Source organism: Amblyraja radiata, chromosome 6 (genome assembly GCF_010909765.2).
Source record: "Amblyraja radiata isolate CabotCenter1 chromosome 6, sAmbRad1.1.pri, whole genome shotgun sequence".
In the NCBI taxonomy this organism is placed as follows: domain Eukaryota; kingdom Metazoa; phylum Chordata; class Chondrichthyes; order Rajiformes; family Rajidae; genus Amblyraja; species Amblyraja radiata.
Window position 1 is genome coordinate 48,725,848 of NC_045961.1, and position 12,577 is coordinate 48,738,424.

Genomic DNA, 12,577 nt, shown 5'->3' on the forward strand with positions numbered 1-12,577 from the left:
TAGATAGATAGATAGATAGATAGATAGATAGATAGATAGATAGATAGATAGATAGATAGATAGATAGATAGATAGATAGATAGATAGATAGATAGATAGATAGATAGATAAATAGCAGAATAGATTTTTTAAATTTTGTAGCATTGCCACTATGGATATTTTTAAGCTGGAGTTTGACAGATTCTTGATTAGTAAGGGTATCAGGGGTTATGAGAAGGCAGCAGAATGGGGTTGAGAGGGAAAGATAGATCAGCTTGATTGATGGGCCGATTGGCCTAATTCTGCTTCTATAATTTATGAACTTTGCTCTACTTTCTCCCAGCTCCCCCGCCATTAGCCTGAAGAAGTGTCCCGACCCGAATAGTCATCATTGATCTGCTGAGTTACTCCAGCATTTTGTGCCTTTCTTTGGCTTAAACCAGCATCTGCAGCTCCTTGCCATGACATGTAAAACCGCCGTCTCCTGTTTCTCCCTCCATTCGCCGCATGAGTCCGTGTATACTGGTGCGTACCAACGATACTAGAGGAGTATCTTTGTTGTGTACTCACCGGTCTCACGGCAACACCACGCGTACCCGCCCCGCCCGGCCCCGCAGCCAATGATATCCGCCCTCTCATCGGGACACGGGAATCGACCCTCCATCTCGTCCAATCAGCTCTGTCCATGCTTGCTCTGTCCGTCGACCTGCGGGCGCTCGGCATTGTGGGAAGGGGGCGCACTCTGATTGTTGTCGGATAGCGGCCGTTCGGCGGAGAACGTTTGAATCGGGTTTGAATCAACTGTATAGCTGTTGGCGCCCACCAGCGACCCGAGAGGTATTTACGACGATTAACGTGGCATCGTCCATTCATAGGCGCTTTAGCTTTACTCGGGGCAGGTTTTCTTATTTGCGTGAAATGGCACTGACTGATTATAACAGGGGAGAGAAAACTGCCCGTGGGATTGCGCCCACATCCACAGCATTGGATAAATTGTGAAAATTACAACACCATATAATGGAATAAAAACATTTAGTGAGTGGTTGTATATGGTCTGGGTATTTACCACTTTAGAGTCCCACTGAAAGGTGGTTACTGTTATAATAAAAAGCAAATTACGCATCACAAGCTTCCACAAATAAATAGCAGGTGATCAGCTTATCTCGTTTGGTGTTGATTATATTGTAATTTATATCCTGACTAATGTAAGGATATCTGGGGTAACTTATTGTTCTTCAAAATTGGATTTTGTCAAAGATTTTTTTGGTGAGAATTGCACCAGCTGAGATACAGTTGAAATTTAATAATAATTTAATAATACGTTGCTCACAATTAATGCCTGTTCCCTTGTGTCATACTCTAAGAGTAACACATTTTCACAAAACAATATCGTATAACTAACCATGAATAACACCACAGAAAATTTACTGATAACATTTAAAAGGCTTGCTTATGACAAGTGTTCTCAGTCTGAATGTTGCCTAGCTTGCACCACCTCAAAAATGATTTGCAGAATGAAATTTTGGGGGATAATGAGACTAGCCAGAATCAGATGTTAATTGTAATTAATTTATTAGCCAAGTATGTAAACATACAAGGAAGAAGTGGTATAAAGTATACCTATAAATTTCACTGACAAGCTTAATGTGCAAGAAAATACTACATTGGTTGCAACATTGGTTTTAACTATCTGTGTTTGTTTCACAGGGTGGAATAATGGAGCACGTACATTTGGCAGCACTAGATGAAGAGGATTTGTATTCAGGATACAATGACTATAACCCAACTTTTGATACAGAGGTATCTATCTATATAACTTTAAAACTCTCATCTTGTATGTGTGTATATGTATGTGTCTTTTTATTTTCACAAAACTACGCGGTAACAATAAGCTTTTTACATATTCTGACATTTTTCCTCTCTAAGCAGTGAACAGCTTCACTTAAGATTTTATGCTTTATTTCATGACTTATTGCTGATTAAAGTTTAACAAAAATTTAAAAACTCCCTTTTAAAACTGATGATGTCACAATGCGGTGGGCGGCCACGGTGGCTCGGCTCGGAGCCCGTTTCACACACAGAATATTCCAAGACCTTCGAGTGACATCAGGGGGAGGGCTGCATTTCCAGAACATTCCTCAAACGCTTCACCTACCCAACGGTCTACCTGCTTCAAGGGCCTGTCCCACAAGCATGCGACTCCATGCGGCAAGCACGACCTAAAGCCAGCAGCCGCCTCGACGCCATCCGCACGGGTGTTGAGTGAGTGATGTGAAGTTCGAGCGAAGTCTGACGGGCGTACGGCGTTGAGGCGGTGCGTACGGCCTCAATGCGGGTGCGGGCCGGCAGGCGGTTGCCGCGCGGAAATTTAGAACACGGTCAGTTTTTCGGAGCCTCGCGCGATGTCGGGACCAGCTCCGCACAACTCCATACGGCTCCGGCGATCGAAGTGGGACCGGCACCGCGAGGCCGTACGGCTCAAGCGACCACGTTAGGTCGCGCTTGCCGCATGCAGGCGCATGCTGATGGGACCGGCCCGTTAGGTCGCGCTTGCCGCATGGAGCCGCATGCTCGTGGGACAGGCCCTTCAGTCTCACTGCTTGATGCACTCCTTGATGCTTCATTCTGACGTCACAATGAGGTGGGCGGACACCATGGCTCAGGTCGGCACCCGTTTCACATACGCCCGCCCGCGGCCTTGCTCGGGTCCTCGTGTCCACGCCCGACTGCAGCCTCGCTCGGGTCCACGCCCGCCAGCGGCCTCGCTCGGGGTCCTCGGGTCCATGTCCGTCGCTCGCTTGGGGTCCTTGGGTCCACGTCCGCCCGCGGCCTCGCTCGGGGTCCTTGGGTTGACGCCCGCCCGGGGAGGCTGCTGCCATGGGCCTAGCCCAGCGACTTGGCCTGGGCTGGAGCAGGAGTGAGGGCCGAGCTCGGGGTTTGGGTCGGGGCCAGGACTGGAGACTGCGGCGGCCGAGTTGACGGCCGCAGTTACAGCCAGGGCCGGGCTGAGTACGAGAACCAGGCTGAGTTCCAGACCCTGGGGCTGCTCTACGACCTGGGTAGATGCTGCAGCAGGGAATGGGAGTGAGGGGAGGAGGATGAGGGAAATGCGGAGGCAGATGGGTTGGGGTCTCTACCTCCCTCCCTCTGTGCCCCTCTCCCTCTACCCTCCCTCTCTATCCCCCTCCCTCTCTATCCCTCCCCCTCCCTCTCTACCTCCTCCCACTCCCTCTACCCCCTCCCAATCCCTTTGTGAGTATTGTGACCTACGGGTGAGTGGTGGAGTATTGCGTTCGGGAACCAACTCTCCCCTGTGACGCCACGCCCCCCCCCCCCCTCTAACCATCCTCTCTACCTCCCTCTCCACCCCTCCCCCTCTCTCTAGCAACACTTATGCAGTTGGGGCCTATGCGTGAGTGGATAGAGCGGGGGATGGGGAAAAGGAACAAATTAATAATATTAATATAATATCGGGGGGGGGGGTTGTGTGTGTGTGTGGGGGGGGTGGTTAGTTTGTGTGTGTGACGCCGCAGGCCGCCCCCCCTCCCCTCCTGCAACCGCGCGTTGAGGGGACGTGCCCCAACGGGTCCCACTTGGTCAAGTAGCTATTTGAAAATCAGTGCTTTGAACAGTTATTTATCTGTATTGGATAAGTCTGTATTTTAACATGTGATTGAAAAATATTTTTTACAATACTGTGAAAGGCAACTTTAACATGCTATGCAACATTATCAATAAACATTAGCTAAGAACTTGCTAATTGTGATGCTGCCGAGATATGCAATTATGCTGCACGAAAGATGAACCTGATGATTGAGAGCATCTAGTCCTGTTCACTGAGGCTCAGCTTAGATGCAGGACTTGTGTCATGTTAATTGTTTACGCGGGTAGGCCAGAATAAATCATATCCTGGAAACACCAAAGAAAGCCTTTACAAAGATTAATTTTAAAGTGCTTCCATTAATTTAAAGTTTATTCTATTTAAAACCTATTTAAAGTTGATTGAATATTTCCAAAAGGTACACTTTGAATAAAATGCATAAAATATGTAAAAACACATTTTAAATCATTAAAATGTCACAACAAACACAATTAATGAGAAAGGTGTAACTCCCCAAACTCCAACCTTTCTTGTAACCTTAAAAACTCCATTGAATTTTTAAGTGAATTCTGCAGCAGGTTTCCATAAGCAGATTTTTCTCTGTATAAATTCTGGGAAGTTGGTTTTCCATTACTAGCCTCCATGATTCAGCAACAGACTATAGTTGACAAATTCACCAATTTGGCATTCGTGCAAAAGAGTCCACAATGTCGTGGCAGTCAAAACGCTCTTATTTCCATGTAGTTGTCCACATTTCTGAACACAATCAGACGGTAAGCACTGTCACATTTTACCATGTAATTATGTATTTATAATTAATTTTGGATTAGTGTTGTGCATTTAAAAGATTATTATGACGAATTTAAAGATTATTCAAATGTAAACATTTATTTTAATTTTTTTAAATGTAACTGTCAACAGTTGGCAAATGGGGCATTGTAAATCGCATTTTACCTTTTTTCTAGAGTAAAATGAAAAGTTGAAGTGAGTAATTGAAATATACAAGATCATTGCATATACAATCTTATTGTTATTAGAATACTTAGTTCTGATCTAGATACTGCCTGATCTAGAGATTCTTTTGTTTTGTGTACTGTTTTTGTGTGCAAAGATGTTTGCTCAAAAACATGATTGTCAGTTCATGGCCTTGAACATTAAAAAAATAAATTATATTGTGTGTAGGAACTGGAGAATGATGCGGCTTTTCAACAAGCTTTGAGGACTAGCCATGGAAGGAGACCACCAGTAAGTGAATTACAGGAATAATTATGTTTACGTGGACTGTTGAAGTTCATTTAGTTAAGTAGAAATCTTTGCCTCCCTTCCTGTATCTTTTGACCAGGTTTACCAATGAATTGGGTAACTTCCAAGATTCCTCTGTTGAAACAATGTAGATCACAGGAAAAAAAACAGTATTCACCAATTTACCAGTATTTGTTAGAAATCAAAAATAAAACTGGAAATAATCAGTGATAAAGTATGTTTCTCTTCCCACAGTTGAGCTAATCTGATGTGTATTTCCAGGATTGTGTGGGTTGTTTTTAGACTAGTTTAGACTAGTTTATTAAAACAGTGCATTCAGAAAATATTCAGATCCCTTCAATTTTCCACATTTTGTTACGTTACACCTTATTTTAAAAATGGATAATTTTTTTTTATCAGAAGCGAAACAGGTGTTAGGAAATTTTTTGCAAAGTATTTAAAAATAAATAACAAATATCACATTTACATAAGTATTTAGACCCTTTGCTATGACACTCAAAATGGAGCTTAAGTTCATTCTGTTTCCATTGATTATCATTGAGATGTTTCTACATCTTGATTGGAGTCCACCAGTGATAAATTGATTGGACATGATTTGGAAAGGCACACACCTGTCTATATAATGTCCCACAGATGACGGTGCATGTCAGAGCAAAAACCAAGCCATGAAGACAAAGGAATTGTCCGTAGACCTCCGAGACAGGATTGTGTCGAGCCACAATCTGGGGAAGGGTATAAAACAATTTCTGCGGCATTGCAGGTCCCGAAGAACACAGTGTCCTCCGTCATTCTTAAATGGAAGAACTTTGAAACCACCAGGACTCTTCATAGAGCTGGCCGCCCGGCCAAACTGAGCAATCGAGGGAGATGGGCCCTGGTCAGGGAGGTGACCAAGAACCCGATGGTCACTCTGACAGAGCTCCAGAATTCCGCTGTGGAGATCGGAGAACCTTCCAGAAGGCCAACTCTATTTGCAGCACTTCACCGTTCAGGCCTTTATGATAGAGTGACCAGACGGAAGCCACCCCTCAGTAAAAAGCACATGACAGCTCACTTGGAGTTTGCCAAATGTCACCTAAAGGACTCTCAGACCATGAGAAACTAGATTCTCTGGTTTGATGAAACCAAGATTAAACTCTTTGGCCTGAATGCCAAGAGTCACGTCTGGGGGAAACCAGGCACCGCTCATCACCTGGCCAATGCCATACCTACGGTGAAGCATGATGGTGGCAGCATCATGCTGTGGGGATGTTTTTCAGCAACAGGAACTGGGAGACTAGAACAGAGCAAAGTACAGAGAGATCCTTGATGAGAACCTGCTCCAGAGCATTCTGGACCTCAGACTGGAGTGGAGGTTCACCTTCCAACAGGACCCTAAGCACACAGCCAAGACAAAGCATGAGTGGTTTCGTGACAAGTCTGTGAATGTCCTTGAGTGACCCAGCCAGAGCCCGGACTTGAACTTGATCGAACATCTTTGGAGGGACTTGAAAATAGCTGTGCATCGATGCTCCCCATCCAACCTGACAGAGCTTGAGGGGATCTCATAAGTTCATAAGTTCATTTATTGTCACATAGAAAATAGGTGCAGGAGGAGGCCACTCGGCCCTTCGAGCCAGCCATTGTGATCATGGCTGATCGTCCCCTATCAATAACCCGTGCCTGCCTTCTCCCCATATCCATCCAGTGACTTGGCCTCCACTGCCCTCTGTGGCAGGGAATTCCATAAATTCACAACTCTCTGGGTGAAAAAGTTTTTTCGCACCTCAATCTTAAATGACCTCCCCTTTATTCTAAGACTGTGGCCCCTGCTTCTGGACTTGCCCCACATTGGTAATATTTTTCCTGCATCTAGCTTGTCCAGTCCATTAAATAATTTTATATTGATTGATTGATTGATTATACCTTTAATAATCCTTTACAGGAAATTACAGTGCCACGACAGCTTCAAGACAGACATAACACCACACATTTCCTCAAATAGCTTCCATACTTAACAAGTTAAAATACAAGTTAAAATACAAGTTAAAATACAAGTTAAAATACAATGAATGAAAAAAAAGTGCAGTTATTTATGCGCATTATATAACCTTATAGCAGCTGGTATACAAGATTGATTGATTGATTATTTTAATGACCACACAGCCAGGCTGGTGGAATTTGTTATGCCAATGCAGCACATAAAAAAGAATACAAACATGACAATACTAAAGAACTTTAACATGAAAACATCCCCCCACAATGGTTCCCATTATGAGGGAAGGCACAAAGTCCAGTCCCCAACCCCAATTCCCCCATAGTCGGGCCTATTGAGGCCTCCACAGTTGCCTCTACGGAGGCCCGATGTTCCAGGCCGTTCTTGCCGGGTGATGTTGTTCCGGCGTCGGGAGAGTCCTCTCAGCAGCCTGGGAACCCTGGAAACGGCCGCCTCCTTACTCGAGACCGTGGCTTCCGGAGCCGACAAGGCCGCGCCGAATGGAGCTCAACTGGAAATCCCAGGCTCCCGATGGAAAGTTCAGCGCCGCCGCCCACAGCCGCTCCACAGACCCGCAGCTCCGCAACGGACCCAGCTCACCGGAGTTCCAGCTCAGCGACCCAGGCAAGGCACCGCCCGCCCCGCAATGGCGCTCCAGCGCTGCACCGCCATCCTCAGACCCGCAGCTCCGCCAATGCCGATGCCGGTCCCGCCGATGCCGCCACCGGTGCCGCCGATGCCGATGCCGAGGTTCTGGGCGAACCCCTCAGGAAACGCCGCTCCAGGCCCGCTGTTAGGCCGCGAGGACGGGTCGAGAGTGCAGCCCGGAGAAAAGCTGCATCTCCGACCAGGTAGGGACCCTGAAAATTAGTTTCCCCCTTCCCCCCCCCCCTCCCCCACACATAAAAAAAAGCTAGAACTCCTAAAACAAAACACTAAACTAACTAAAAATAAGAAAAAAAGATGAAGGGACAGGACAACTGCTGGCTGGGCAACCGTGCAACTGGGCAACCTATGTCTCTCAGTTTTGCACTTTGGTGCAATCAGTCTCTGACTGAAGATGCTGCTCTTGATCACCTTCAGGGCATGGAGTGGGTGAGTGGGGTTGGTCATTATTGAACCCAGTTTGTTCAGAGTTCTGGCCTCTGCCACCTGCTGGACCGTTCGTTGCTCAGCCCCGACCACTGAGCCGGCCTTCCTGATCAGCTTGGCCAGTCTGTTTTTGTCCGCTATGCGGGCGCCTTCTCCCCAACAGGCCACAGCAAAAAACAGAGCACTGGCCACCACTGAATGGTAGACACTGCACAGTAGGGGTTGGCAGATGTTAAATGACCTCAGCCTCCTTAAAAAATACAGTCGGCTTTGTCCCTTCCTGTACACCGCCTCCATATGACTCTTCCAGTTCAGCTCACTGTCAAGCTGCACACCAAGGTACCTGTGGTTGGCGACCACCTCCACCTCAGTGCCCTTAATGGTGATTGGTGTTGGTTGAGTCCTCCTCCTCCCCCTCCTGAAGTCCACAACTATCTCCTTGGTTTTTGTGGTGTTAAGATGGAGGTTATTGTGTGCACTCCACTCCACAAATTGCTTATTATGTCTCTATACTCCTCCTCATTGCCCCCTTTGATGAGGCCGACAACAGCTGTGTCATCCGAAAATTTCTGCAAAAAGCAGCTGTTGGTGTTATATTGGAGATCCGCTGTGTAGATGGTAAACAGGAATGGAGCCAGCACAGTTCCTTGTGGAGCCCCTGTGATGCTCAAGATGGTGCTTGAGACATTGTTCTGTAGGCGCACGTACTGTGGTCTGAGGGAAAGGTAATCCAAACACCACAGTACCAGTAATGGATCCACCTTCATCTTCTCCATCTTCTCCCCTAGCAGTCGGGGCTGAATTGTGTTAAAGGCACTTGAGAAGTCAAAAAATGTAATCCTTACAGATGCATCAGTAGTGTCCAAATGTGTGTACACCCTCTGCAGCATGTAAACGAGGGCATCATCGACACTGATGTTAGGCTGATATGCAAACTGTAAAGGATCCATTTGAGTTGACACACTAGTCCTGATGTAGGAGAGGACAAGTCTCTCAAATGTCTTCATAATATGTGAGGTGAGCGCTACTGGTCTGTAGTCATTGTGGTGAGTGGGATGGGTCTTCTTTGGGACAGGTACCAGGCAAGATGTTTTCCACAGCCTTGGGACCTTCTGTAGACGCAAGCTCAGGTTGAACAGGTGTGTTAGGATACTACACAGCTCTGAAGAGCATGTCTTCAGTAGCCTTGGGCTGGTGTCATCGGGCCCCACTGCTTTCCCTGGCTTCAGTCTGTCCAGCATCATCTTGACCTGGTATCCAAATGCCCCATTATTAACTCTTTAATAATTGACTTCAGCATCTTTCCCACCACCAAAGTCAGGCTAACTGGTCTGTAATTCCCCGTTTTCTCTCTCGCTCATTTCTTGAAAATTGGGATAACATTAGCTATCCTCCAATCCACAGGAACTGATCCTGAATCTATTGAACATTGGAAAATAATCACCAATGCGTCCACTATTTCTAGAGCCACCTCCCTGAGGACCCAGGGATGCAGACCATCAGGCCCAGGGGATTTATCATCCTTCCGTCCCATTAGCCTACCCAATACTATTTCTCGAAAATTTATTTCAGTTCCTCTACCCACTTAAACCCCTGTCTCACGGTGCGGGCTGACCCACGAGGTGCCCCGAGTTTAAAACAAATTTAACTCGTGGTAATCACGTACAATTAACATAGCGGGAACGTCGGAACTCGTGGACGCAACTTTGCGACTAGTGGCGCTAACGACAGGTACACGTGAAACTTGTTAACTCTTGAAAAAATTCAAACATGTTTAAAGTTTTCCCCGAGTAAAATGTACTCTTGAAGTTAAAAATTGAAACATTTAAACACGTTGTAAGAACGTAGTGGTCCGTGCGTTTACCTTAATGATGTGTATGTCAGGATCCAGGATGTCACGGACAGAGTGCTGAAAATCCTCAAGGGCGAAGGTGAACAGCCGGAAGTGGTAGTGCATGTCGGCACAAACGATGTCGGAAAGAAGGGGTTGAATATTCTGCAGCGTGACTTTAGAGAGCTCGGAAAAATGCTGAAAAGCAGGACCCCCAGGGTGGTTATCTCCCGTTTGCTTCCAGTTCCTCATGCTGGCGAGAGCAGGAACAGGGAGATACGGGACCTGAATGTGTGGCTGAGGAACTGGTGCAGGGGGCAGGGATTTAGATTCTTAGATCACTGGGATCTGTTTTGGAGTAAGGGGGAACTGTACAAAAGGGACGGATTGCATCTTAACAGGTGGGGGACTAGCATTCTGGCAGGCAGGTTTGCCACTGCTACACGGGTGGTTTTAAACTGAATAAGGGGGGTGGGGTGTCAAATGGGATAGTCAAGGATGGAGTTAAAGGGAAAGAGAGAAAGGGATAGTTAATGACCCCAGAATTAACGGGAAAGGAAGCTCACAAATGGAGAGGAGATTATGGCCAAGTGTAATAGGGATCGATGTGAAAGGTGAGATGCATAAGGAATTAAAAGTATTGTATATGAATGCGCGAAGTATAAGAAGTAAAGTAGATGAGCTTGAGGCTCAGTTAGAGGTTGGTAGATATGACATTGTGGGGATTACTGAGACGTGGCTGCAGGAGGATCGAGCCAGGGAACTTAATATTCAGGGTTATACATCCTGGAGAAAAGACAGGCAGGTGGGCAGAGGAGGGGGGGTAGCTCTGCTGGTAAGGGATGGAATTCAGTCCCTTGCGAGGGAAGACATAGGGACTGACGAGGTAGAGTCACTGAGGATTGAGTTGAGGAATTGTAAAGGCAAGAAGACACTAATTGGTATTATCTACAGACCCCCAAATAGTAGCCCGGATGTAGGGTGTAAGTTGCAGCAGGAGTTAAAACTGGCATGTAACAAAGGTAATGCCACTATGCTGATGGGGGATTTCAATATGCAGGTAGACTGGTAAAATCAGGTTGGTTCAGGACCCCAAGAAAGAGTATTTGTAGAATACCTCCGAGATGGATTCTTAGAGCAGCTTGTAATGGAGCCGACCAGAGAAAAGGCAATTCTGGATTTAGTATTGTCCAATGAACCAGATATGATAAGAGAACTCGAGGTAAAAGAACCGCTTGGAGGTAGTGATCATAATTTGATTTGTTTTAATCTACAATTTGAGAAGGAGAACGTTAAATCGGAAGTGGCAGTGATGCAGTTGAACAATGGGGACTATGAATGTATGAGAGGGGAGCTGGCCAAGGTAGACTGGAAAGGGATCCTAGCAGGAATGACAGTGGAACAGCAATGGCAGGAATTTCTGGGCATAATCCACAGTGACATAGTGTTGTGAAATTCACTGGCCAGGTCAGTCATACAATTTAAGAAAGAAAGACTCAAATAAACACGTTTTAACATAAACATCCATCACAGTGACTCCTACACATTCCTCACTGCGATGGCAGGCGAAAATAAAGTTCCAAGTCCTTCCCTTGTTCATCCTCGGTCAGGGGCTTCGTGCCCCCCCCCCGTCGACGGGACGGTCTTGAGTCCCATAGCCGGCAGCGTTCGGGCCCTCCGCATCGAGGCGTTCAACTAGTTGGCCGCAGAGCCCGGAGAATGTGATCCGAAACTTGATCACATCTCCGGGAAGGTAAGAACCTGAGAAAAAAAAGTTTCCCCCGACGCCCCCCCCTCCCCCCACATAAAACAAACAGAAGAACATTAAAACAAACTTTAAACAAACGCTGAAAATAACAAAAAGAATGAAAAAAAACTAACAGACTGCTGGCAGGGCTGCCATCTCCCTCCTCCGGCGCCCCCTCCCCTGCAGAGGAGAATGGGAGAAACCCAAATATAGGTGTGCCAAGCTTGTAGCGTCCTACCCAAGAAGACTTGAGGCTGTAATCGTTGCCGAAGGTGCTTCAACAAAGTACTGGGTAAAGGGTCTGAATATTTATGTAAATGTGATATTTCAGTTATTTCTTTATAATTACTTTGCAAAAATTTCTAAACACCTGTTTTTGTTTTTTTATTATGGTAGTGTATGGTGTGTAGATTGATGATAAACAAAAAATGAATTTAATCAATTTTAGAATAAGGCTGTAACGTCACAAAATGTGGAAAAAGGAAGGGGTCGGAATACTTTCTGAATGCATTGTATATTGGCCTCTAGGAAAGCTTGCCCATTTTGCATTGCATTGATGAGCTTCAGAATTTCCTCATGTAACAATGAGTGGGACAGTATCATAGCTAGTAGATAGACACAAAAAGCTGGAGTAACTGAGCGGCACAGGCAGCATCTCTGGAGAGGAGGAATCGGTGACGTTTTGGGTCGAGACCCTTCTTCAGACTCAGTGGGTGATGTTTTGGGTCGAAATCCTTCTTCAGATTGGTGCAATAGTTAGTAGAGCTGCTGCCATAGAGCTCTAGTGATCCGGCTTCAATCTTGACTTCCAGTGCTCTCTCTCTCCAGTGTGGATGTTCTCCCCGTAACCGAGTGGGTATTTTCTGAATACTGTGGTTTCCTCCCAAAAACACGCTTGTAATTTGCAAGACCAAGGAGCTGATTGTTGACCAGACAGCGAAAGCTGAGGATCTATGATTTATGTCTTCATCAATGGGTGGATGGTGGAATAAGTCAACAGATTCAAGTTCCTGGGCGTGCATATCCTTGCAGATCTGTTCTGGGCCTGGCAAATGATGTATCACAAGGTAAACTCATCAGTGCCTCTTT

At 46.1% G+C, this 12,577-nt stretch overlaps 1 protein-coding gene across 1 annotated transcript in view; it reads left to right on the forward strand.

Annotated features, from left to right (window-relative positions):
• The first annotated feature begins 702 nt into the window (after positions 1–702).
• The window catches only part of ift88 (intraflagellar transport 88), a 74,031-nt gene continuing 62,156 nt past the window's right edge, over positions 703–12,577 (forward strand). Inside the window, exons 1-3 of the mRNA XM_033022737.1 lie at positions 703–816; positions 1,687–1,779; positions 4,763–4,825. Of these exons, the coding sequence (XP_032878628.1) occupies positions 1,696–1,779; positions 4,763–4,825 (147 nt within the window). The 5' untranslated portion in view covers positions 703–816; positions 1,687–1,695. The remainder of the gene's footprint in view (positions 817–1,686; positions 1,780–4,762; positions 4,826–12,577) is intronic.